The sequence below is a fragment of the Pan paniscus genome, chromosome 19, assembly GCF_029289425.2.
Source record: "Pan paniscus chromosome 19, NHGRI_mPanPan1-v2.0_pri, whole genome shotgun sequence".
NCBI lineage: Eukaryota > Metazoa > Chordata > Mammalia > Primates > Hominidae > Pan > Pan paniscus.
In genome coordinates, this window is record NC_073268.2 from 54,291,591 (window position 1) to 54,317,695 (window position 26,105).

Genomic DNA, 26,105 nt, shown 5'->3' on the forward strand with positions numbered 1-26,105 from the left:
TCACTGCCACCGTTCAGGAACCTTTGTGTGTTCAGCCATCCAGAAGCTTCCTGAGCCTGTCCTTATGTCTTTTTATGGAGGCTTCATTATGGAGACATGATTGACTAAATGATTGGCCATTGGTGATAAACCTAATCTTCAGTCCGTCTCCCCTTACCGGGACTGATGCTGCCTTGGTCTTTCTGGTAACCAGCCCCATCCTGAAGCTGCCTAGGGACTGCCAGCCCTTAGTCAATCATTCACATGCAAAAAGACATCACTGTGGAGATTCCGAGGATTTTAGGTTTGGAATCCCTGCCAAGTGCCCGGGATGAAGACCGAATACATATTTCACAATAGCAAACCCTTCTTTTTGTGTGATTGTTTGTGATGAGTAGTCATTGCATTTCCTGTGGCTTTTCCTTGCTTCTGCCACCTTTTGTTTACTTGCTTGTTTTTTTGATGTGCCCATTACCCATCTGAGGCTTTAGATGAGGAAGGTAGGAGCTACCTGTTGTTTCTGTGGCAGAAACATCTTGAGAGTAAAGACCACCACAGGAAGAAAGGGAGGTGCAGGTTCTGGGCCTGGAGTGACCTTAGTCAGCTGACCGTGTGATTCCAGGCTTCGGTTCCTCACTTGTATAGTGGGAAAAATAATCCTTCCTCTGAGGGTTTGAGGGTGAGGGGCGGACAGCCAAGCAGGTGGTCAGAATGGTGGGTGGAGCCCCTTGCTTCCTATCCGGGCCCTAGCTGTCCTAATCTACCTGGGGCAATCCCTGGAGACTTCTAGGGCCTCAGTTTTCCCATTTTATAGGTAAGGAACCTTCATCCCCTGCCAAACTGTGGCCTTCTTGAGGGCAGGGACTCTGTTTTTAATCTGTAACATTCATTTATTTAACAGTGTTCATTTCTGTGTCGGGCACAGTGCTAAGTGCTGGGTGCTCACTGGTGGTGAGGCAGATGAAGGTTACCAAACTTGTGGACAGGAGCCTCATATCAGAGACGTGGACCTCACTGTAGCCTGGTAAGTGAGTGTTATCTGGAGGAAGAGAGGGGATAGATGATGTGTTTGGTTGGAGCGAGTTAATAGATAGCCAGGGGTCTCAGTTTTCTTTGTGAAATGAGGGGCTGGGCTATAACCAGATTAGTTTTAAGGCTGTATTAGCTTGGGCCAGATGCTGGAGGCTTCTGAAAGCCAAGTGGAGGTCTTTATCCTTTTTCTAGAATTGCTGTTAGGAATCTTTATAAATTCTTGAACAGGGAAGGTCAGGTGAAAAGTGGTTGTCAAGGAGAATTTTCTGGACATTCGGAAGCACAGTGGACCAAAGCAGTTTTGAAGGTATTGACAGGCATTTTTGAGTTAAGATAGACCTGAAATTAGTCTCTTTCTTGTCCTCATGTGTATTTTTTTTTTTATTTAAATAAACTTTAAAAAAATAGAGATGGAGGTATTGCTATTTTGACCAGGCTGGCCTCAAGTAATCCTCCCATTTCAGCTTCGCAAAGTGCTGGGATTACAGGTGTGAGCCACCATATCTGGTCTCACATGTAATTTTAAATCTGCCAAGATCAGCTTCCCCCAGTGTTTCCGATTCTTCCACAGCTGGCTTTTGCCAGGCAGTGAAAAGACAACCCATAAAATAGCCATTCCAGTGGAAGTGTTTTGAAAATAGAGCAATAGTCATGATGTTTACTTCTTTTCTCCTAAAGGCTTAAACTTGAGTGTAAGTTTTATTCATTGTTGACTGGTGATATTGATTTTATCTTGGGTTTGTCCTAAGGAGGCTGGGTATGTCCACTCAGCTCCCCAGTTTTACCCAGTACCTGCTGCTGGACCACAGTCTCCCACCCTCACAGGGGGCTTACGTCGCAGTGGAATGGGTTTTCTCTTTCTCTAGGTCATGGCTTCCAGCTTTTCGAATCTGAGGCTCCAAAGGAGGAAATGACCATTCAGGGATCTTACTCCAGCTTGATTACGGAGACTGAACCTTCATAGGGTGCACACTTACCAAGGACAGGAAGGTTTCTCTCTTTGAAGGGCTTTAAACTTATAACAAAGAAAATAAAAATGACGACTTCGTCTATCAGACGGCAGATGAAAAACATCGTGAACAATTACTCAGAGGCAGAAATCAAAGTCCGGGAAGCCACCTCCAATGACCCGTGGGGCCCGTCCAGTTCTCTGATGACCGAGATTGCCGACCTGACCTACAACGTGGTGGCCTTTTCGGAGATCATGAGCATGGTGTGGAAGCGGCTGAATGACCATGGCAAGAACTGGCGGCATGTGTACAAGGCGCTGACCCTGCTGGACTACCTCATCAAGACAGGCTCCGAACGTGTGGCCCAGCAGTGCCGGGAGAACATCTTCGCCATCCAGACCCTGAAGGACTTCCAGTACATTGACCGAGATGGCAAGGACCAGGGCATCAATGTGCGTGAGAAGTCAAAGCAACTGGTGGCCCTCCTCAAGGACGAGGAACGGCTGAAGGCTGAGAGGGCCCAGGCTCTCAAAACCAAAGAGCGCATGGCCCAGGTTGCCACTGGCATGGGCAGCAACCAGATCACCTTTGGGCGAGGCTCCAGCCAGCCCAACCTCTCCACCAGCCACTCGGAGCAGGAGTATGGCAAGGCCGGGGGCTCCCCGGCCTCCTACCATGGCTGTGAGTAATGGAAGTGCTTCTCACCCTTTGCCAGAGCAGCAGCAATGGGTGACAGGCAGGGTGGATGTCCCTGGGCTTAGGGAGTGGTGGCCACTGCAGAGCTCGCACCTGTCCTCAGTACCCAGCTTTTGGTGGCCCAGGCAAATTGTCCTTGGTCTGGATTGAGTTTTGGTTATAAAGGGACTTTTAGTCCCTTGGCTGCTCTGGTTCAGGGATCTCTAACGCCCTTTGCTGCTCTGGGCCTCATTCTGTACATATGGGCAGAAGGTGGGCAGAGGCAGGTCTTTTCTGCTTCCTTGTCAGAATGGGTCTGGCAGCAAAGGAGTTGTCCTGCTGCACATACAATGGGGAGTTGACTCTGGTAGCCAGGAGGAAACAAATGCTCTTTCTTGATAATCTTGTTTCTTTAATCTCATATTAAGTGTTTTTCTGCTGACTGAGCTTCAGGTCTCTTGAATGGCTCAGTATTATTCTACTTCAGCAAAAAAACTTGTACAGGTTGCTAGTGTGAACAAGGCCTCCCTGCCAAACATGCAAATGAGAGTTGCTAGTGATCTGGTTGCATGGCTGGGTCTGCATTGAGTTCTGGTTTTGCATGTTGGATTAATTTGGGTCTTTGCCTTATGGTCAGAAGAGGTTTCAGGGAACAGAGTGGAGTTCAGGGCCTGATGGAAGCTGGTCTCTGTGAGTCACATTGGCATCCTGGCTGTTCATTGGAAGTGGTCCCCCAACAGGTGTTTCTCCATTTTCACAGTGCTATTCCAGCCACAGTGTGGACCCCACACTCAGAGAGACAGGTGGCCCTAGTGGCCTTTGGGGGACAGGGTGAGGATGGAGGTGGGGATTGTAGAAATTATATCTTCTGGCTGCTAAAACAAAAGTGCAGATCCCTAGTAACACTATGTCAGCATAGCAGAAAACTTCTTTTTAAAGGAAGTTGTCTGTAGTTTGACAGACCTCAGTCAACCCTTACTTAGTCAGTGTTCTGTTACCAGACCATTTACTAACATTTCCTGCTTTTGCAGGTTTCAATTTGACATTGTACCGCCACCACTAGCATTTTGAGAAATGTGTTAAATGAGAGATTTGCATATTAAAGTCAGATTTCCTGCTTCTAGGAATTCTGAATTATTACCGAGCTTGGAGCAGGTTAACATATTCTTGTCCCATATGTAGTTGTCATTTTTCTTCTTAGTTTGAACTGTTTTGCTTAAGCAAAGGTTGTGACCTTTGTTAAACCACTTGAAAACAATTTAACCTTAATCTCCAGAAGCCTCAATGCAGGGTTAAATTGCACCAAAACAAATGAAGATTGCCCTTTAAGAAGTGAAATTGTTTTATTTCTCTCAAGGACCGTCTTACCAACCCCCAGAGAGGCTCTCTTTGGATTGAGTTGGTCCCAGCCTGCCTTGACTTCCTCTGTCCCTGTGACTGTGGCTGTGGCTTTGATGCAGGCCAAGGGGAGCTGCCATTCTCTTTATGTGCTTTTCATGGTCATTATTCTCAAGAAGCCAGAGGATGCTAAGCAAGGAGCTGAAACAGCTTCATGTTCCATGAACAATTTGTGGAACTTTGCAGATGCAGGGGTTGGGACAGTGGGGATGCAGGAGCCTGGTTTGATCCACCCCTCCTCCTCATACCGAGTCCAGGGCCTGTAGCCATAGGTCCTGCTGGGCTAAATGATACTGCTGCAGTTCCAGCTGTGATGTTTTTGGTTCCCTCAGACCTTACGCTTGAGCTGCATGTTCAGGGTCAGAATGTGGTCAGTGGGCTTTTCACAGCTTCCACCGCAGTGGGCTGTGGGGTTGACCCCGAGTGGCCTTGGCCCGTACCTCCTGCAGGGGCTGCTGCGCACCCTCTAATGGCGTGTCTCTCTGTGTGTGTGTGTGTCCCTGCCCCACAGCGCCTGAGGCCTCGCTGTGCCCCCAGCACCGCACAGGGGCCCCGCTGGGTCAGAGTGAGGAGCTGCAGCCACTGAGCCAGCGCCACCCCTTCCTGCCGCACCTGGGGCTGGCCTCCCGCCCAAATGGCGACTGGTCCCAGCCCTGCCTCACTTGTGACCGCGCAGCCCGAGGTGGGACGGCGGTTTGCTTTTTTCCTTACTAGAAATGCTGGGCAGCTTGCTGGGGGTGTGCTTGCCATGCCAGTACAGCCAACTCTCTCCCTGTCTCCTCTGGGCCTGGGGGTTTGGCCTCCAGCAGGCCCAGGAGCCCTTTCTTCCTCTCTCCTGGGAGCTTGTGGCCTGGTCGTGCTCCGCTTCCAGGATCACATGTCACTTGCTAGAAGTTCTGTCAAAGGTTTAGCAGGGGAGCTGTTCTTTGGGTAAGGCATGGGGTGATGGCCCATGCTCTCCCCATGCTCCCATTCCCTGACAAACTGGAGGGGGCTCTGCCACCTATCAGGCCCACCCATGGTGGTGGGTCAGACAACTTGGCTTGTTGGACCGGAAATGTGTGATTTAAACCTCACAACACCAGACAAATATAAGATCCTCAGTGATGGTCATTGGAAGCCATTATCCTTAATGCAGTAATGTATGCCTTGCCCTGAATAAAATGGGATTTTTTTTTTTGCTTCCCAATTAACTGCTGTTCTTCCTGAAATCCCTGTTACCATGGAAAACAGAGAGTTAGCTGTACTGTCAATTCTAGGTCACGGTGTTTGAAGATACCTAATTCAATGGGTAACTAAAAATGGGGCTTCTCTTTCTACTAATTAATAATGTATCCTGATCAGAGCCTTACAACTGTAGCAGGTTAAACTGAAAACAGATTTTCACTGTTTCCTACAAGAAAATGCTCTCAGTCTACCATTGGTCCCAAGTGGGGTCTCTGCTACAGGGAAGAAAGGTGTCTGTTCTCTTCTACTCTTCTTACAAGAAGGGGCACGACAGAGAGCTTTTGTGCGACTTCCCTGATAAGGTTAACAGCCTTTATTCAGCCCTGGAAACAGTTACAGTTCATTCATGCCTCATTAATATTACAGCTTGTTTGACTTGGGTATTTGTGTAATAACTATATTTAACTCTAGGATATTTTCCTTCATGTCCCTGTTTTCCCCTAACAGTTTATACAGGATTTTGGCTTCTTCTAAACTGACATTAGAAAACATAAGGAAGGCCAGCTCTGCACTGTAAAGAATGTAAATGATAAAAGCATTCGTTAAAGGGTCACCCAGAGGCATTGGAGTTACATGCCCATTTCACCCCCCCAGATAGTCAGAGGCTGCTGTTCTCAGCAGGTCCCCCGGAACTCTCCATGGAGTTCCCTTTTTGTTTTTCCCATGTTCTACCCATTTGGTAACTGACAAGGTCTGTTTTGAGCCTTGGTGGCCAATTTTGTGTTACCCTGGTCCTCTAGCCCTCCCGCTGGCAAACTGGCTTTCCTGGGACGTTTGCGTGTTAAATACAGCCTGGCAGGCCTGCAGGCTGGCCATCTTCCCCCACTGCGGCTGTCTTTGGCCCTGCCTCTGCACCTTTGCCTGTGCCATTCCGTTCTCTCTGCTTGGATATCGCTCCCACCACCTGCCCCCTGTTCCCCCAACCTGGCAAGTTGCTTAAGGTATCCACCCCGTGTGGATTTCTGTTGTCCTTCAGCCCTGATAGGAGTTGAAGATAAAAATGAGTATTTTTTTCTTCGAAGATTTCTCATGCCCCAGATGAGTTTTGAGCAAACAAGTGTTATATGGATTGCATTTCATCCTTTAACTGTTGGGTGTGGCATCCTCTCCACATCTCACTCCCTCCCCGTCAGAGGGAAGGGGGCTGTCGGAGTCCAGGGCAAAGACCCTGGCCATGTTTCTTCTCTGTTCTTTCTTGATGCTTCACAAAGGGTTGAGTATAAGGTAAGTGCTTAATCTATGCACACCAGTGGATTTGTTTGGAGCACACCTTCTTGGAAATCAGCAGTGGGAAAGTCAGAATGATGCCGGCCATTCAGAAAACTGTCAGGTGAGATGCAGGCTGTGATTCAGGAGAGATGTTTGTGAGGGGTGCATTTGGGACCGCAGACCCCACAGAGGCAGAGGAGGCAGACTGCTCAGAAGCCCTCTTCACATGAGAGCAGCCACAGCCGGGAAGGCCTCTTGTGTGACTGGCGATAATCATGAGGATGTCTGAGGAGAGCTTTCTTTCATGTGCCATATGTCATCTCATCCTCCCTGTGCCCCTCCCTCTCTCTCACCTCCCACATAGATCTGTAGATCTGACCTTGGAAGTCTCTTTAATTGTCCATCTTGTTCCATGGCCTCAATTCAGTGCCAGCCTTCTGACCAATTTCCTGCTGTCATTGTCTCCCAGTCTCACCTACCCTCCATCTTCATAAAGGATGCCCTGGTCCTGAGTCTCAGCCCCTTTAGATGCCAGGCCCTGCAGGGCCATCCCAGAGCCTTTGACGTTGCAGACCTCAGTTGCTTCCACCAGCTGTGTCCCCTGCCCTCAGTCTGGGGGTCCTCCTGTTCCCGCAGAAGCATTCCAGACCTTCCCAGGCCTGCTGACGTCTGCCTGCAGGCACAGCTCTGGGCTTTCCTTTTGAAGCCTGGTCTACCTGCCCTCTGCTCTGTATTTATTGAGTTCCCATGGGGCACCAGGCACTGAGCACAGAACAGAGCCCCTTGCCCTCGTGGAGCTTATATGGTAATGGGAAAGAAAAACACAATATAAATTATTCAGCATGTTATGTAATGAGCGCTCTGGAAAACAGCAAAACAAAAACAGTCTTGCTTGAGTGTCTTTGGGGAGGTAAGAGAGGGTGGCTTGCAGTATGAATGGATCAAGGATTGAAGGAGTGTGGGGGTGAGCCTTGTGGAGGTTGGAAAGAGCCTTCCAGGCAGAAGGGCAGCTGTGCAAAGGCCCTGAGGTGGGAGTGTGCTCAGGGTATTTGAGAAAAGGCAGCCAGTGAGGTGGCGATGAGTGACGGAGCATGGCCAGTGCTTGGGGGTGGAGCATGGCAGAGGTGGGCCTGGAGGAGGTGTGGGGCAGGGCCTCTCATCTCTATCTGGTTGGGAGCATTCCTTGAATTCCTAGTCCATCCAGACGGGTCCTTTTGTGTCCATGTTTAGATGTTGTGCCGATGTCATTGCTAGGAGCTTTTGAAACACTTTCACTGTGCTTACCTTGCAGACCATGCACTCAGTGGCCCGGTGCTGGGCCTTCTGGGTTTATGTCAGAAATTTCTTTGACTTTCACTCATAGTGAGATGGGGGAAGATGAGGGTTAGGAGGATCCCTTGGGATGTGTATGGGCAAGGTGGGAGCAGGGAGCCAGGTCAGGAGGCCACTGTCCCCATCCAGGTGGGAGATGGTGGGGGTCTGGACCCAGCAGGGCTGCAGAAATCTGGGCAGTGGCCAGGTTCTGGGTTCTGGGTATTTTTTTTTTTTTTTTTTTGAGACAGAGTCTTGCACTGTCGCCCAGGCTGGAGTGCAGTGGCACGATCTCCGCTTACTGCAAGCTCTGCCTCCCGGGTTCACGCCATTCTCCTGCCTCAGCCTCCCAAGTAGCTGGGACTACAGGCGCCCGCCACTGCGCCCGGCTAATTTTTTTTTGTATTTTTTGTAGAGACGGGGTTTCACCGTGTTAGCCATGATGGTCTTGATCTCCTGACCTCGTGATCCACCCGCCTCGGCCTCCCAAAGTGCTGGAATTACAGGCGTGAGCCACCGCGCCCGGCCTCATTCTTAAACCCAATGGGGACTTGGTAGAATTTGAAAGCTTTCTTGTGCGCTGTTTCATGAGTATGTCCAGGAAGTCCCCAGGCACAGTGGGCCCTCAGAGGACTCTCTACGGAAGCTGTCTTCATAACAAGAGAACCTCAGGGGTGAACCAGAGTTGTCATGGCCTCAGCCCTGCTTGCCTGGCTCTGGGAATAGAGCTGAAGCATGCACACACACAGACACATGTGCACTTACACCAGACATGTACACACAAAGGAGAGTGTTTTGGTAAGAAGTAGGCATCTGAAAAGGGAGTCCTACACGGGTCTACTTTTGAAAACTCAAAGATGTGGGAAAATATATTGTTAAAAAAAAGAAAAGCCAAACCCAGCCAGCGTGTCAGAAGTGCTTCTGAGGTGGACCTTGGAAGGATCCTGGGCCAGCTGAGGTCTCCTGAGAGTGTGGGAGGTGACAGAGCTCCGAGGTGCAGGGCTGAGTGATGCTGCCAGGAACTAGGGGGGCAGCAGGGCCCGCCCGGGGCTGAGAGGTGGTTGGTGGCCGCCAGCCAGGTATTTCCTAGTGTCAGGCCAGGGATAGCTACCTGTGGGGAGTGTGTCTAGCCCTCAGGGCCCTTCCATTGGGTTTTGGGGATGGACCAGGAATTTGGTGGGAGATGAGACTCATTTGGCATCTTGTTTTGGTGGAACAAATGTGTTCTGTAAGTCAGGGGAGCCCTGCATCTTCGACTGGCAGTCAGTCCCAGGGGCAGAGGCACAGCAGGGCTGTCAGCGTTAGCTTACTCTAGAGAGAGTTAATCTCTTCAGGTGGAAAACTGAGTCATGGAGGAAGCTGATCAGTAACATGAACACACCCTCAGAGGCGGCAGATTTATTGACACATCTATCCAAGTATCAGGTATAAAAGATGCTCGTTCTTGCCACAAGGGCTTGGGTTTTAAGTGGGATTTGAATGTGATTCGTGAAGGCTGTTGAATGGCTGGGCTGCTAAAGTCAGACAGTTGCCCAACACAACCAGAAGGCATCAGGATCACCTCTCCTGAGCCTTTGCCTTCTCTTAGGAGGAGTCCATTTGCTTCTCACAGTTGTCTAGAAGGTAGGCAGGGCAGATGAGGTTAATAAGGAAACTGACATGAACTTGCTCCCCTAAATCCTCTCATTTGTAAGTGAAGAAGCTAGAATTAGAACTGGGATTTTGAAGAACTCTGGTTCTCTTTCCTCTACTTGACAGTTTTTGAAATTGCTTTAAAATTTTTTCTGCAAAATAGGCAAATACAGTGTACACCTATTACAATTTTAAGATTATATGGTTCATCTTATATAATGCTTTTTTCTGTATTATTATTTTTTTCTTTTTAAGATGGGATTGGCTGGGCAGGGTGGCTCACGCCTGTAATCCCAGCACGTTGGGAGGTTGAGACGGGCAGATCACCTGAGGCCAGGAGTTCGAGGCCAGCTTGGCCAATATGGTGAAACCCATCTCTACTAAAAATACAAAAAAATTAGCCAGTCATGGTGGTGGGCACCTGTAATCCCAGCTACTCAGGAGGCAGAGGCGGGAGATTCGCTTGAACCTGAGAGGCAGAGGTTGCAGTGAGCCGAGATCACTCCAGCCTGGGTGACAAGAGCGAAACTCCATCTCAAAAAAAAAAAAAAAGACAGGGTCTTGCTCTGTTGCTCAGGCTGGAGTGCAGTGGTGTGATTGTGGCTCACTGCAGCCTCTACCTCCCTGGGCTCAAGTGATGCTCTCACCTTAACCTCCTGGGTTGCTGAGACTACAGGTGCATGCCACCATACCCAGCTTTTTTTTTTTTTTACTTTCTGTATTTTGTAGAGGTGGGGTTTTGCCATGTTGCCCAGGCTGATCTGGAACTCCTGGGCTCAAGCTATCCTCTGGCCTCGGCCTCTCAAAGTGTTGAGATTACAGGCATGCAGGCACAAGCCACCACACTCAGCCAGGAATACCTAATTAAACCATTATTTAATTGGGCCCCAGATCTTAAGGAGCTCCTCTGATTGTCAGAATATGGGATTGTTCTCAGAATTGAAACAGTGCTATCAAGGCTGGGCATGGTGGCTCATGCCTATAATCCCAGCACTTTGGGAGGCCGAGGCTGGTGGATCACTTGAGGTCAGGAGTTTGAGACCAGCCTGACCAACATGGTGAAACCCCTGTCTCTACCAAAAATACAAAAAATTAGTCGGATGTGGTGGTGGACGCTTGTAATCCCAGCTACCCAGGAAGCCGAGGCAGGAGATTGCTTGAAGCCTGGGAGGCAGAGGTTGCAGTGAGCTGAGATCGCACCACTGTACTCCAGCCTGGGCAACAGAGCAAGACTCTGTCTTTAAAAAAAAAAAAGAAACAGTGCTATCAAAATTGCTGATTGGGAGGCCGGCTGCAGTGGCCCATGCCTGTAATCCTAGCACTTTGAGAGGCTGAAGCAGGTGAATTGCTTGAGCTTAGGAGTTTGAGACCAGCCTGGACAACACAACAAAACCCCATCTCTACAAAAAAAAAAAAAAATTAACCAGGCATGGTGGTGTGCACCTGTAGTCCCAGCTACTTTGTGGGGCTGAGGTGGGAGGAATCGCCTGAGCTCAGGAAGTCCAGGCTGCAGTGAACCAAGATTGTGCCACTGCATTCTAGCCTGGGTGACAAAGCGAGACCCTTTCTCAAAAGAAAAAAAATATTGGGGATTGGGGATTATTGATTAAATGATTGACATTGGTGTGTGCCATAGAAAATGGATCAATACAATATTTACCTGTTTTTTAAGGATCCTTTGTAGTATAGGTAAACAAACTATTGTTTATAAACTGTCAATAAGTGTAGAAGGTTTCTCGATGCTTTAAGGTTGAGTTTAGCAACAGTATGATACATAGTTGTTAGTTTTTGTTTAGTGATACAAGGCAGTTCCTCATTTTGACAGTTGCCTTTTCTTTTTTCCCTAAATCACTAGCTCTCAAGCTTTTAAATCTCCCAAAGTGTCCCAAATCCTGGGCCACACCTTTGCCACGCTTCTCAAATGAGAATCTCTGGGAGGGCCCCAGGTACTGCGGTGGCACTGACAGCATTGTACTGGGGGCTGCTGGTTCCCTGTCAGATGTTTTAAGTCAGATTGGCTAGCATAGTCACAGCTGCTGATGGTGTCTTTATTCATGGATGCTCAGTACAGCAGTTGCTAGTTTCAAATAGCCAACTTCCAGGAGGCATTAAAAAAAAAAATTATATGACTAGAAACAGGAGGGAAGGCATGCAGATAGATTTGTCTTCCCATGGGGAAGTAGGCCATATAAGTTAAATCTCTCTCTGTATCATATCCTTTTTTACTATCTTCAGAGTCTTTTTCACTACCTGAAATTCTCTTATTTGCTTTGTTTTGTCTCCCTGCACTAAAACAAGCTGTTAGAGCAGGAGCCCCGTTCATGCCCCGTGCTGTATCCCTAGTGTCTTTAGCACAACACCTGAACCAGGAAAGGTGCTCAGAACATATTTCATGCATGAGTGCTAAATAAGCCTCTCTTCTCCTCTCTCCTCACCTGAGGTCAGGAGTTCGAGACTAGCCTTGCCAACGCAGTGAAACCCCATCTCTATTAAAAATACACACACACACACACACACACACACACACACGCAAAATAGCCAGGTGTAGTGGTGCATGCCTGTAGTCCCAGCTACCTGGGAGGCTGAGGCAGGAGAATCACTTTAACCCAGGAAGCAGAGGTTGCAGTGAGCCGAGATCGTGCCATTAGACTCCAGCCTGGGTGACAAGAGTGAAACTCCCTCTCAGAAAGAAAAGAAAAGAAAAGAAAAAATACATTTGAAGTCAATTCCAGAAATATAGGAATGCCTTATATATTTGTGTGGTTTCTCGATGCTTTAAGGTTGAGTTTAGCAACAGTATGATTCATAGTTGTTGTTTTTGTTTAGTGATACAAGGCAGTTCCTCATTTTGACAGTTGCCTTTTCTTTTTTCCCTAAATCACTAGCTCTCAAGCTTTTAAATCTCCCAAAATGTCCCAAATCCTGGGCCACACCTCTCCCACACCTCTCAAATGAGAATCTCTGGGAGGGCCCCAGGTGCCGCGGTGGCACTGACAGCAGTGTGCTGGGGGCTGCTGGTTCCCTGTCAGGCTTTAATCAGTTGAAGGGCTCTTCCTCCCCTCTCTCCTCAACTCATGGCCCGTAGCAGTGTCTTTGTACAGAGTTACAGGCAGCTAGGCAACACTCCAACTTGGAGCAGCTTGGAAATTGATATTACACATCAAGTCTCCTCCTGCTGACTGCTAATGGAAAGCTTAGTCCAGCTTAGTCCAGCTTGCGGTGGGATAACCAGAGCCCCTCCCGTGAGTCCACTCTGCGACCTGCTTCTCCAAGTACAGTGAGGGCATGAAGTCATTCATTCTATTTTTTTTTTTTTTTAACTGGGACAGAGTCTCACCCCGTCACCCAGGCTGGAGTGCAGTGGCGTGATCTCGGCTCACTACAACCTCTGCCTCCCAGGTTCAAGCAATTCTCGTGTCTCAGCCTCCCGAGTAGCAGGGACTACAGGTGCATGCCACCACGCCCAGCTAATTTTTGTATTTTTAGTAGAGATGGGGTTTCATCATGTTGACCAGGCTGGTCTTGAACTCCTGACCTCAGGTGATCCACCCACCTCTGCCTCCCAAAGTGCTGGGATTACAGACGTGAGCCACTGCGCCTGGCTCCTGCTAGATTTTTGGTACAAATGTAATAATGTATGTCCATTCATGATAGTTGGGAAAATGCAAAAAAAAAAAGAAATAGAAAAAGAAGAAAAAAATCCTTCAATCTTAACTATAATATGCAAAGACAACTGTTATTCACATGTTGGTGTATTTATTTTTATTTTTATTTATTTGTTTTGAGACAGTGTCTTGCTGTTGCCCAGGCTGGAGCATTGTGGCACAATCATGGCCCATGCAGCCTCGAACTCCTAGGTTCAAACGATCCTTCTACCTCAGCCTTGCCTAGTAGCTGGAAGTACAGGCGCACACCACCACACGCGGCCGAATTTTTAATTTTTAGTAGAGACGAGGTCTTCCTATGTTGGCCAGGCTGATCTGGAACTCCTGGCCTCAAGCAATCCTCCTGCTGTGGCCTCGCAAAGTGCTGGGGTTACGGGACTGAGCCATCATGCCTGGCCATGTGTTGGTGTAGTTCCTTCCGGACTTTTTCCCAAGCATTTTCTTTTTCACACTGTGAACGCAACTTTGCATTCCTGCTTTCTGTGTTGTGACATTGAAACAGAAGCATTTTCTGTGGTTCCTACACACCCTGTAAACATTTTAACAGTTGTACATAGTATTCCTCTGGGTGAAGATCCCTAAGTCATCCTTGCCCTGACGTTGGACTGTCAGTCACTCCTCATCTTCACACTGAACAGCCTACAGATTTTAGTGACAGGGCCCTGGCTGCATAGACTGACCACTAGCAGTTGGGATTCACCAAGTTGTGCAGTGTTGTTGTAGCCATCTGTCTGTGGGCAAAGCATGCAGGTTCTTAATCTGGAGAGGAACTGAAGGCCAGGGCAAGACCCACATCCCCAAAAGTGCTGACAGATCTGAATCATAGGTCTGAAAACAAAGCAGATCTAACATTTTATATTATGCAGATAGTATAACAGTATTATGGACATGTCATTCACAACCATGTGACATTTTCAAAACATATTTTCCAAAAAGTTGGTTCATGTGCTCACTTTCTGCGCTCATGTGTGTGAGGGCCAGCCCTAAGCTTTCAGGGGCTTGCAGCTGGTAGCTGAGACCTTGTTTTTGGTGGGCCCCATTTAAGAGAGGCAGACATACCGACACCGTGTGGCGCTGGGTGCGGGGGAAGGTGGTGTTCAGGCAGGCAGTGCAGAGTGGCTGTAAACTATGGAGCTGCTGTAGCCCTTCACTTGTCATCATCCCAGTTTGCGAGGGAGCATGAGGCCAAGGGCAAGCCACTGGGGGGCCTAAACTAGGAGGGCAGGAGCAGTGACCTTGGTGCACTTGGCCACAGAGGGTGCCCATGAGAAATAGGACAATTATGCAGTTTGATTTTTTTGAAAAAATCTAACTCTATGCATTTTCCATGTTGCTAGATACTTAGTTATATTTATCGATTCATTTATGTATTTTGTTTTGTTTTGTTTTTTTGAGACAGAGTCTCACTCTGTCACCCAGTGGCACGATCTCGGCTCACTGCAGCCCTGCCTCCTGGGTTCAAGCGATTCTTCTGCCCCAGCCTCCCGAGTAGCTGGGAGTACAGGTGCACGCCACCATGCCCAGCTAATTTTTGTATTTTTAGTAGAGATGGGGTTTCACCATATTGGCCAGACTGGTCTTGAACTCCTGACCTCGTGATCTGCCCTCCTCGGCCTCCCAAAGTGCTGGGATTACAGGCGTGAGCCACCACGCCCAGCCTCATTTATGTATTTTTAATTTATTTTTATTTATCTTTTTGAGACACAGTCTTGCTCTGTTGTCCAGGCTGGAGTGCAATGGCACGATTTCTGCTCACTGCAACCTCCGCCCCCCAGGTTCAAGAGATTCTCCTGCCTCAACCTGCCGAGTAGTTGGGATTATAGGTATGTGCCACCATGCCCAATTAATTTTTTGTATTTTTAGTAGAGACGGGGTTTCGCCATTTTGACTAGGCTGGTCTCAAACTCCTGACCTCATGTGATCCTGCCCACCTCAAGGTCAGCTTCCCAAAGTGTTGGAATTATAGGCGTGAGCCACGGCTCCCAGCCTATTTATGTTTTTTTTTAGAGTTGGGGTCTCGCTATATCACTCAGGCTGGCTGGAGCGGTGTTGTGATTCTACCTCACTGTATCTTCAAACTCCTGGGCACAAGGGATCTTCCCATCTCAGCCTCTTGAGTAGCTTGGGACTACAGACACCCGCTACCGAGCCCAGCAACACTTAGTTTTAAAGGTTAAACCTTTGGCAGCTTACTTAATTTAACTTGGAGAAGTTGTAACTTGTAAAATGGACGTAACCATAGTGCTTCTCTCCCGGGTTATTGTGTACATTACATATGCTAATAATGTATGCACTTCACATACCAGCTTGCACACAAGAAATGCTCCAGAAGTGGCCCTGTCACTGTTAATTCTTATGATCAGACTTGTTTCAGATTTTCACCAGTGTAAATAATGCTGTGGTAAACTTCTTTGAACAGAAAGCTTGTTTTTTTCTTTTTTTAAGGATTCTTTGGATTATTACTTCAATGTGGAATTCCCAGAAGTGAGATTAGTGGGAAAAGTGTATGAACATTCTGTTTCTTGAAGCATGACAAATGTTTTCCAAACAGACTGTTTCCAAACAAATGCTTTCCCCCCAGCAGTGAAGGAGAGTGCTCAATTGGGAGCCCCTGAGCCCACAGCAGGTGCTATAATTTTGTAATCGATTATTTCCAATTGAATAGATGAAAATTACTATCAGAATACTAATTTTAAAAATGAGTTTCCTGTTTATAAGTATTACTCTAAGAAATTGTTGCAGGCATTTAACTTCTTTGAAGTTTATGGTTGAATTAAAAAAGAGATAAATGATTATCTTTGTTGAAGTGCCCGCTCACCTCAGCTGGCACTGCCTGGGCTTCAGAACCCCTCCTCCCACCCTGGCTTACGCCTGGAGAGCTGGGGGTGGCTCAGGGTGAGGCTGCAGGTCCTCTTTTCCTTACTGCTGGTCCCCAGCTATGATGAGACCCCTGCCCCAGCACTCTACCTAGAGAATGACAGGCTGTAGCTTTGTTACTTTCACTATGGACAGAAGCAGCAGGAAGCTCAGGGACTCCTGAGGTAAATGACAGTGAGAAAAAGCTGCTTAGTGTTTTGGCTAAGTCCTTCCTTTCCCACCCAACAAGCTGGTGCTCTTACTGTAGGAGAGAGTTTAATAACAGCCCGAAGAGAATGGCACAACTTGCTTTTTTCTGACTGAGGATGGGATTTGACTCATGCAGACAAATGAATGGACTGCCTTTTGTCTCTGCTTTACCCTCCTGCCTCTTTCACCAGCCCTGCATTGGGGCCATAACGTGGTCATTGTTGGGGCTCTCCCTTTTTTCACCTGGTATTTCAGCTTCCTTCTCTGTAAACTGAGGCAGCGGTACCAGTGTTGCAGAGGGGTAGTGGAGAAGTTACAGCCATTATTTGTTTTCACCAGAAACTAAACTTGACCATTATCTGATGGGTGTTTGAGCACCTACTTTGTGCCAGAAGTAAAGCTGACGTGGCCCCTGCTTTCTGCCCACTTGGGCAGATGGCCGGCTGGAAGCAGTTGAACGGATTAGAACATGCAGCTACAGGTGATCAGGGCTGCAGCCTAGGTGCCACCTAGCTGCCCCATGGTTCCGTGGTGGGCAGGTCTATGCAAATCTACCCCCAATGTCCGGAGAAGCGGAGGGGCCAAGGAAGGAGGCTGACAAATCCAGTTTCTTAGAAAGAAACAGGGACTTAGGAGCAGAAGCCATGTTTCTCTCAGGAAGTGGTGAGACAAGGTGTCAGATCCCACGCCATTAGCCCCCAGAGCCAGGGCTTATATGCCATAGGGAAGGAGTGGTTCAGAAAGAATGTGTAGGATATTTGAAGTATGATAACATTAAGGTAGTTTGACCTAAAGATAGGATTTAAGGTAAGTATGTGCTCTTACATAAAAACAATAAACTGTAAATCTTTTTTTTCTTTTTTTTTTTGAGACAGATTCGCTCTTGTTGCCCAAGCTGGAGTGCAGTGGTGCAATCTCGGCTCACTGCAGCCTCCGCCTCCCGGGTTCAGGCGATTCTCCTGCCTCAGCCTCCCAAGTAGCTGGGATTACAGGCGCCTGCCACCACGCCTGGCTAATTTTGTATTTTTAATAGAGACGGGGTTTCTCCATGTTGGTCAGGCTGGTCTCGAACTCCTGACCTCAGGTGATCCATCCGCCTTGGCCTCCCAAAGTGCTGGGATTACAGGCATGAGCCACCGGCACCCGGCAAACTGTCAATCTTGGAGGCCTTCCTGGAACTGGGATTAATCAGAAGCCAGCATGGTGAATTAGCCTCCAAGATGGAGCTGCTTTGGCCTCCACATCCACCAAGTGCTCCCTGTGCGCCAAGGCCAGCTCCAGGTATCAAGGTGTTAAGTAACAAAACGGATGGACCCCCTGCCCTGTGGAGCTCCCAGTCTGATGAGAGACTGGCCTGATAACACAGCCAGGGGAGGCGCAGTGAGAAGGTGGCCTTAGAGCTGATACTTAGGGATGAGGATGCGGTTCTCCTTCCCATTCGAGGACCACGAGCAGCATACACAGTGTGAGGGAGCAGCGGGCAAGCAAAGGCTCGAGGCAGGAAGGAGCCTGCGTGGCAGGTGCCGGGGGAGGATGGGAAGCGAGCAGGGCCCAGTGTTACTTGGCTAACTGCTGTGTCACCCCAGTCTCTGCCTCCATGGTCCCATGGCAGGCTCCCCTGGTGTGTCTGTGTTTCTCTCTCTTCTAAGGACACTGGTTCTATTGACTCTAGGGCCCACCTTGCTCCAGTATGACCTCATCTTCACTAATTATATCTTCACTAATTACATCTGCAGCTACCCTGTTTACAAATAAGGTCATGTTCTTCATCCTACTTTACGGGGGACCCAGTTCTGCCCATAACCCCTGGTCAGAAGAAGGCACTGTAAGTGCTGAGTCCACACCATGTGGCAGCATGACACACTAGCTGATTCAGGAACCAGGTGTCATACATAGGATCCCAATTAAATGTGTCCAGACTCTGGCCACTTCTCATCCCCTTCATAGCTACTTTTCTGGCCCAAGTTCCCTAGACCAGTCAAGTGGCATCACTGCCCCACTTAAGACTCTCCAAAGCACCTCTGACGGCTTCTGAACCCCCACCACTCTTTGGTCATGTGCCCTTGGGTGCCTCTGCTGACACTAGCCTCAGAGCCTGTCCCCTGCTCTCAGAACAGAAGTGCCCCTGCCCTTTTGCCGGCCCTTCCAGGGCTCTGTGCCATCGCCTCCTGTCAGAGCATAGCTGAGCAAGCTCTCCTCTTCCCCACCCTGCCCTGCCCTGTCCCTCCTTTTTAGATGTGTTTATGGTCTCTCCTTACTAGAACACAAGCTCATGGGAACAGGGACTTTCCTCAGGCCTAGAGGAGGCCCTGCTTGGTGTGGGTGTGCGCATGTAACTGACTGAGGGTGCAAAGCCCCTTTAGGGTGCTAGGAGCAAGCGTGGGGCATAGGTCCTGAGTCTTGGCTCTGAGTTCTCATCCTGCCCCTGGGCGGCTGTGAGCCGCAGCCATTTACCCTCTCTGGGCCCCGGTGTCCTCATCAGTGGGAAGGGTTGGTAATGAAGAGCCAGACCTTCAGGGTCAGACTCCACCTGCCCCAGCTGGGTGGCCTTGGGACAGTCACTGCACCCCTAGGCCTCAGCCTGGACTGTAAGTGGGGCAGTACCCCCTTATGGATGGAGGGTTCCTCGAGAGACAGTGTTGCACAGGCAGTGGGTGATTTTCACATCGCTTCTTGTTCGTTCCCCACAACAACCCTGGGAGACGGTTTCCCGTCCCCATTCTGCAGATGAGAAAACAGGCACTGAGAAGGTAATCACCTAGGCCAGGGGTCCCCAACCTCCGGGCCACAGACCCAAAGCTTCATCTGTATTTATAGCCGCTCCCCATCACTTGCATTACTGTCTGAGCTCCACCTCCTGTCAAATCAGCAGTGGCATTAGATTCTCATAGGAGCGCAAACCCTATTGTGAACTGCACATGTGAGGGATCTAGGTTGTATGCTCCTTATGAGAATCTAATGCTTGATGGTCAGTGTTTCCCATCACCCCCAGATGGAACTGTGTAGTTGCAGGGAAACAAGCTCAGGGCTCCCACTGATTCTATATTATGGTGAGTTGTAGAATTATTTCATTCTATATTACAATGTAATAATAATAGAAATAAAGTGCACAATAAATGTAATGTGCTTGAATCATCCTGAAACCATCCCCGACCCCACCCCTGGCCGTGGAAAAATTGTCTTCCACTAAACCAGTGTCTGGTGCCAGAAAGGTTGGGGACAGCTGACCTAGGCCAAGGTCATGCATTAAGAAGTGGTAGAGCCCAGATCTGAGCCCAGGCATGGACTTGAGGGCCCGTGCTCTCGTCTGCCACACTGGGCTGCTCTCTCAGGCTGATGACACTCGGCCTGGGGTCAGGCCCAGGTGGGAGAAGCACATAGGGCAGGGAGGAAGAGTTCCCAATGGGCGAGTGTCAGAGACGGAAGCGCACTACAGGCATCCACACACACAGTGTGTGGCTTTCCTGGGTGGAAGCACAAGAAAATGTGAACAGCTGTTTCCTCTGGGGAGAGCAGTGGGGCAGGATGAGAGGAGTAGCTCTCACTTCCTTTTATGCTGAAATATTTAAGAATAAGTTGTGGGTATCCTCACATTACTCCCCTAAATGCTTCAGTACACATCTCTTCCTGGAGAGTCCCACAGCCACTGTCACACACACAGTCACACACCTCACAAAATGGGAAATTAGCAGCAGCATCTCACGCTGAGGTCATGGTCACATTTTTCCAGTTGTCTGAAAGTGTCTTGCTGCTGATCAGCCTAATGTGAGTCCACCCCAGGACCCCAGGCTGAGTCTGGCCATCCTGTCCCTGCAGTCTGTGTCATGGCAGCACGTTCTCCATTTCTCCGGGCCAGCCTTCCTTCGGGATGTCTGTCCCTGGCCTGGATCTGTCTGCTGCCTCTCACCATGCTCAGCCTGGCCCTCACCCTGAGCTTCCTGAGAACCGGAATCACGGCTAGAGTCTGGATTCTGTGCACATCAGCATTTTGCTGGGACTGTCATGGATGGGGGTATGACGTCACCTGACAGGCAGCCCTCCCACCACCGATAGTGCCAGCGTTGGCCACAGCACAAAATAACTTTGTGGTTTGTCCCTGTGTTGTAAAGTCACATCCACCTTGTGGCTGGACAGTGATCTGGCTGTGGTCATGCTTCATTGCATTTTTCATTATACACCTTTTTGTCTTTTGTATCACATATATATATATGTTCCTGTTAAATATTACCTGGTGTAGGCCGGGTGGGGTGGCTCACGCCTGTAATCCCAGCAGTTTGGGAGGCTGAGGCAGGCAGATCACGAGGTTAGGAGTTCAAGACCAGCCTGGCCAACATAGTGAAATCCCGTCTCTCCTAAAAATACAAAAATTAGCTGGATGTGGTGGTGCGTGCCTGTAGTCCCAGCTACTCAGGAGGCTGAGGCAGGAGAATCGCTTGAACTGGGGAGGTGGAGGTTGAAGTGATCTGAGACCACTCCATTGCACTCCAGTCTAGGTGACAGAGTGAGACTCTGTCTCAATAAATAAATAAATAAATAACCTGGTGTAATCTGAACTTAACTTTTTTATAATTTGCCTCGTTAGACTAAAAGCAGCCTTCCCAGCATCTCCCTGCGAGGAGGTAAAGTAAGGGCCTTGGAGGCTCTCCTGTGTTGAGAAGTGGCAGGAACGTCCTCAGTAGCCAAGGTCATTGCTGATTCAGGAAGTGGCCCCTGGAACCACAGGATGATGTCACCACATTGAGGAAGCGTTTCGCTGCTGTTCAGTAACAAGGAAGGAACTTAGCTGAACTAGAGAACTGTGAACTAGAGAACTGGCCACTGGACAGTGGACGCTGACCCTGTGCTCAGTGCTGGCTCCCTAGCCCCTCCCTCGAAGTAGGTCAGCCCAGCAGAAAGCAACCCCAGGCCTGTTCCTCGGAGGCCTGGGAAGGGCCACGCTTTCTGTGTGTGACGTGGAGGTTGGGGTGTCTGAAGGAGCTTAGCCCTCAGGTGGTCTGGTCCCCATGGATGGAGGAAAGAGCACCAGCTCAGGACAGGGCTGGAATCCACAGGGAAGAGCCAACTGCATCCCAGCACTCCTGACCCCTTGGTAGGTCAGTTGTTTACCTCCTCCCACAGGCCCCACTGTCTTCATTTCACTGATGTGGGAGCAGAAGCTCAAAGAGGTCAGGCTATCACATGGACTCCCACTGCTTGTCAGCGGTGGGGACAAGATTTGTCCGTCCAGTGCTCTTTCCACTATCTGGTCTTCCCTTGGCTGACATGCACAGGGTGTGAGAGGTGGTAGCAGTGCTTGGGCCCACATGGGGTCTTCTCACGCCCCTAAGGCCTGGCAACCTTTCATTTTTTCTGAGTTGTCAGACATGCCTGTGTACCCAGCATTGCCACACCAGGCCCAGGGACATAGGAAAACCAGGACCTCACCCTGCCTTCTCCACAGGGTCTGTGACGCTCACGTACCTGTGCAGTCATGCTGCCCACTGCACAGAGCCATTTGATGGTAGAATCCTGTCCCATGTGCTGTAAAATGTAAAAATATACTTTGGTTTTTTTTTGTTTTTTTTTTTTGAGACAGTCTTGCTCTGTTGCCCAGGCTGGAGTGCAGTGGTATGATCTTGGCTCGCTGCAACCTCCACCTGCTTAGTTCAAGTGATTTTCATGCCTCAGCCTCCTGGGTAGCTGGGACTACAGGCATGTGCCACCACACCCAGCTAAATTTTGTATGTTTAGTAGAGACAGGGTTTTGCCCTCGTTGGCCAGGCTGATCTCGAACTCCTGGCCTCAAGTGATCCACCCCCTTCGGTCTCCCAAAGTGCTGTGACATCATTACAAGCATGAGCCACCATGCCTAGCCTACATTTGTGGTTTTTGTACTTGCCACTTTCTTTCTGTTTGACCTATCCATGCAGATTAGAGGAGGCTTTTTAATCAGCACTATGTGACTGGCAGATGCTGCTTCCGTACTTTCTAGGAAAATTGCAAAATGTAGCTGATAAGAATCAATTTCCTGTTTTTCTACCAACTCGATTGCCTTCTTTCACAGTTACCTGAAAGTGGCCCACTGAAGCATCTTTATTAGAAAATCTTTCACCCTTTGTTTTAGGAGCGCATTTGGGAAAGGGTGTCTCTCCCCCAGCACAGAGTACAGGCACCCAGGCTCTGCCGGGCAGTCCCTGGAGCAGACAGGGTGGACTCGAGTGGGAGAGACCCTTGTCTGCCTGAGTTGGGAGAGTTTTCTTGGTCTTCTTTTTAGATTGTATTTTGAGGGAAATGTTGGGCTTTTCTAGCCTTCCTACTCAGCCTCTCCCCCTTAGGCTTTTTCTCAGCTGGTGTGACAGACTGGAAAGGATAGAAATAAGGCCTACCTGTGGTTACAGTTCTTGACCACAGCAAGTGAAGACTTGGAGCTCTTCCAGTGGGGTTCATAATGCAAAAGGCCGCCTTCCTGGGAGAAGGTCCGTGCATTTGATGTGACTTTAGTGATGAGCTTAAACTAACAATTCCCGTTCTTCCTTCCAGTGAGTGTCTGGGAAAGCAACCTGCAACAATGAGAGAGTGGCACATCCCCCAGCACTTGCTTTTTCCCTTGGTCCCTGTGAGCTCTGAACCTTCAGATCCTCAGAGCAGAGCCAAGGCCAGGCTCAGGTGGTCAGAAGGGCCCATTCAGGCCTGTCTCACAACGACGTCTGTGTTCACTGTCATGTGCATGGGCACAAGAGGCCCTTTGTGGAGCTGAGTTGCTGTCACCAAGGCAAGAATGTCTCTGCTGGAATCCTCCCTCGAAGCTCAGTCCCGTTGTGTGTAGCTCAGCTGATGTTCAATGGTTGGTGGCCAAGAATTCTGCCATCTGCAGAACTGAAAGCTGTACATCCGTTTATGAAAACCACAACATTCAGGGGAATACCCATTGTCTTTAATTTCCACATTGATGTGACGAGCTATGATGTGGTGAGCCAGTATGTGCCAGCTGTGCGTTATTCTAACAGTGTCAGTTATGGTAGACGTAAACATGTACATTTGCATTTGAAGCTATTCTGGCCTTGCAGATGTGCTAGAAAGCTCAGAGGACAAAGGAGGCCTCACTTCTCCAGCAGGTCCAGTTCAGAGCCCCGTGCCCACTCTCCCCCTCCAACCTGGCTGTATCAGGCACTGTAGCTGTGCAACTCAGTACCAGCTTCCCTGCCAGGATGGGGCTTGTTTTCCAGAGCACTTTTTTTGGGATGGGGTGGGATATGAGCCTTCTACTTGATTCATTTGTGGTTTCCATTTGGTAGTAAATGAAAGATGTCGTAAGTGCAATATTTGCTTTATAGCAAGGGTTTTGTGAACCAAGCCTCAGAGATTCCTTATCAGGAAAGAGGCTGGGAACAGGTGGCTGGAGTGGTTAATGATTTGGATGTGAGTGCCCTGTTCACTTGAGAAGAGTCCCCAGGAACTGTCTGGCTTCCTTTATTCTCTTCCATGTGGATGGTGACATCTTTTTGAACATAGGAAAGCCCAAACTTGAGAGTTCTGATTGGCATAGGTGAAGTTTAGGAACAAAACGAACAAAAAAATATACTTTTTGTTTTGGTGTATTATTAAGAAATCAAGTTGTTAAGGTGGATTGAGGACTTTTCTTTACCCTCTAGCTTTATTTCTGAAGAGATACTTTGGGAAATATAATTGAGTGATAACACTAGGATGGGATTTGATTTGATTTTATTTAGAAAAATACATTTATGTTTTTATAGCTGCAACTTTCTTTTTTTTTTTTGGAGATGGAGTCTCGCTCTGTCACCCAGGCTGGAGTGCAGTGGCGCGATCTCAGCTCACTGCAAGCTCTGCCTCTTGGGTTCATGCCATTTTCCTACCTCAGCCTCCCGAGTAGCTGGGATTATGGGTGCCCACCACCATGCCCGGCTAATTTATTTTGTATTTTTAGTAGAGATGAGGTTTCATCATGTTAGCTAGGATGGTCTCAATCTCCTGACCTTGTAGCTAGAATGGTCTCGATCTCCTGACCTCGTGATCTGCCTGCCTCGGCATCCCGAAGTGCTGGGATTACAGGCGTGAGCCACTGTGCCCGGCCTGTTCCAAAGTAAATTTATTGCTATATGTTTTGTGTGTTTTTAAGAATTTCATGACAGGGTGATGCCTCTGCTTGGCAACCTCACATGGTACAGAAGTTCCCAGTCTCCTGCCCGGCCCCACCTCAGCCCTCTGCCCAGAAGCAGCCTCTTTCTACCTCCCCTGGTTCTTCTGTGGATCCCGTCTGTGGCCTGAATTGCATTTAGGCCTCTTCCCCTGTTTTATTCACCATAGCCATGGTCCAGCTATCTGAAAGCCTCCTTTGTCAGGAATTATTCCCAACCTTTTAGTTTCTCTCAAAGAGGAAAACCCTAAGAAGCAAATTTAGATTGGAAAGTAAGGCAGAAGCAACACCTAGGTGAATGAATCCTGCTAGTTAGGTTTCCTAAAATAGATGTAATGAAAGAAGGAAGTAAACTAATACACAATTAGAACATTTATTTATTTTTTGAGATGCAATCTTGCTCTTTTGCCCAGGCTGGAGTGCAGTAGCTTGATCTTGGCTCACTGCAACCTCTGCCTTCTGTGTTCAAGCAATTCTCCTGCCTCAGCCTCCCAAGTAGTTGGGATTACTGGCGCCCGCCACCACACCCAGCTAATTTTTGTGTTTTTAGTAGAGACTGGGTTTTACCATTTTGGCCGGGCTTGTCTAGAACTCCTGGCCTCAGGTGATCCGCCCGCCTCAGCCTCCCAAAGTGCTAGGATTACAGGCATAAGCCGCCATGCCCGGCACAATTAGAACATTTTAAAATGACCCGTTAACCATGAAATTGAATTCTGTGGTTGTCCATCTGTCGACCTGTGCATGCACCTGTCTGTGCATGCATGTAAGCCTCCACCCAACAGGTGTTTGTCAGCCAGGGGTGAGTGCTACAAGGGAGAGGTGCAGAGGTGCAGAGTCTGACACAGCATCAGGATGGAGGGGAAGGACCAGGTCTGGGAAGCCGAGCTCTGAATACGAAAGAGGAGGTGGGTGCGCTGAGGGAACAGCCTGCACGGAGACCCAGGAGGAGGACAGGGCAAGGAACCATCTAAAGCAGTAGCTCCAAATCTCTCAGAGGGCAGGTCTTGCTCTGAGAGTTTTAGAGAAGCTATGGACCCTTCCTGAAACGGGGGCAGAGGTGGGCACATACTTCTAAAACTGCAATAATTTCTAAAAGCATTTAGATTCCCTGATTGTGAAACATCCTGATGGCTGTGTAAGCCCCAGCACCCAGCACCATGGTTTATGTTGTGAATGTTAAGACTCCAGTGGGGTTTGTTACATCAGCTAGGAGTTCACATCTCATTCATTCAATAAAAACTGTCTTTCCAGGAGCTGCTTAGAAGTATTTAAACTAGCTAAGTGCACAGCAAAAGTGTCTGCATGTGTGCATTTTTATCTGCATTTCTTTCTAATCAGTGTACAAAGCTGCTTACAGAACGAAAATGTTTGGGGTCACTGCAGAAATGGGCGGGCTTCATTTTCCATGATCTCGTAGTAACACTATGAGAGACAAAGGTCAACTCTTTTTTTTTTTTTTTGAGACGGAGTCTTGCTCTGTCACTAGGCTGGAGTGCAGTGGCGAGATCTTGGCTCACTGCAACCTCCATATCCCGGGTCTCTAAGTGATTCTCCTGCTAGCTGGGATTATAGGCACACGCCACCATGCCCAGCTAATTTTTGTATTTTTAGTAGAGATGGCGTTTCACCATGTTGGCCAGGATGGTCTCGATCTCTTGACCTTGTGATCCGCCCGCCTCGGCCTCCCAAAGTGTGAGGATTATAGGCGTGAGCCACCGCGCCTGGCCTCAAAAGTCAACTCTTGAATGTTGGTGTGCCTGGAGTGGAGTCTTTGGTCTCCAGATGCCCTCCACCTGTTTGAAGGATGCTCTTTGGTTCATCTGTTCA

General features: G+C 48.8%; 1 protein-coding gene across 17 annotated transcripts in view; it reads left to right on the forward strand.

The window, feature by feature from the left end:
• The window catches only part of EPN2 (epsin 2), a 97,067-nt gene that overhangs the window by 43,729 nt on the left and 27,233 nt on the right, over window positions 1-26,105 (forward strand). For 6 of the 17 annotated variants that reach the window (XM_055101203.2, XM_055101200.2, XM_055101199.2 and 3 more), the window contains 2 exons: window positions 881-1,003; window positions 1,878-2,642. The exons of 1 other annotated variant lie outside the window; for it this stretch is intronic. In XM_055101203.2, coding sequence (XP_054957178.1) covers window positions 2,048-2,642 — 595 coding nt within the window. In that variant the 5' untranslated portion in view covers window positions 881-1,003; window positions 1,878-2,047. Of the gene's footprint in view, window positions 1-880; window positions 1,004-1,877; window positions 2,643-4,545; window positions 4,717-26,105 lie in introns of all 17 variants that reach the window. 10 more of the 17 variants (XM_055101197.2, XM_063599224.1, XM_014342121.4 and 7 more) reach the window with 5 other exon arrangements.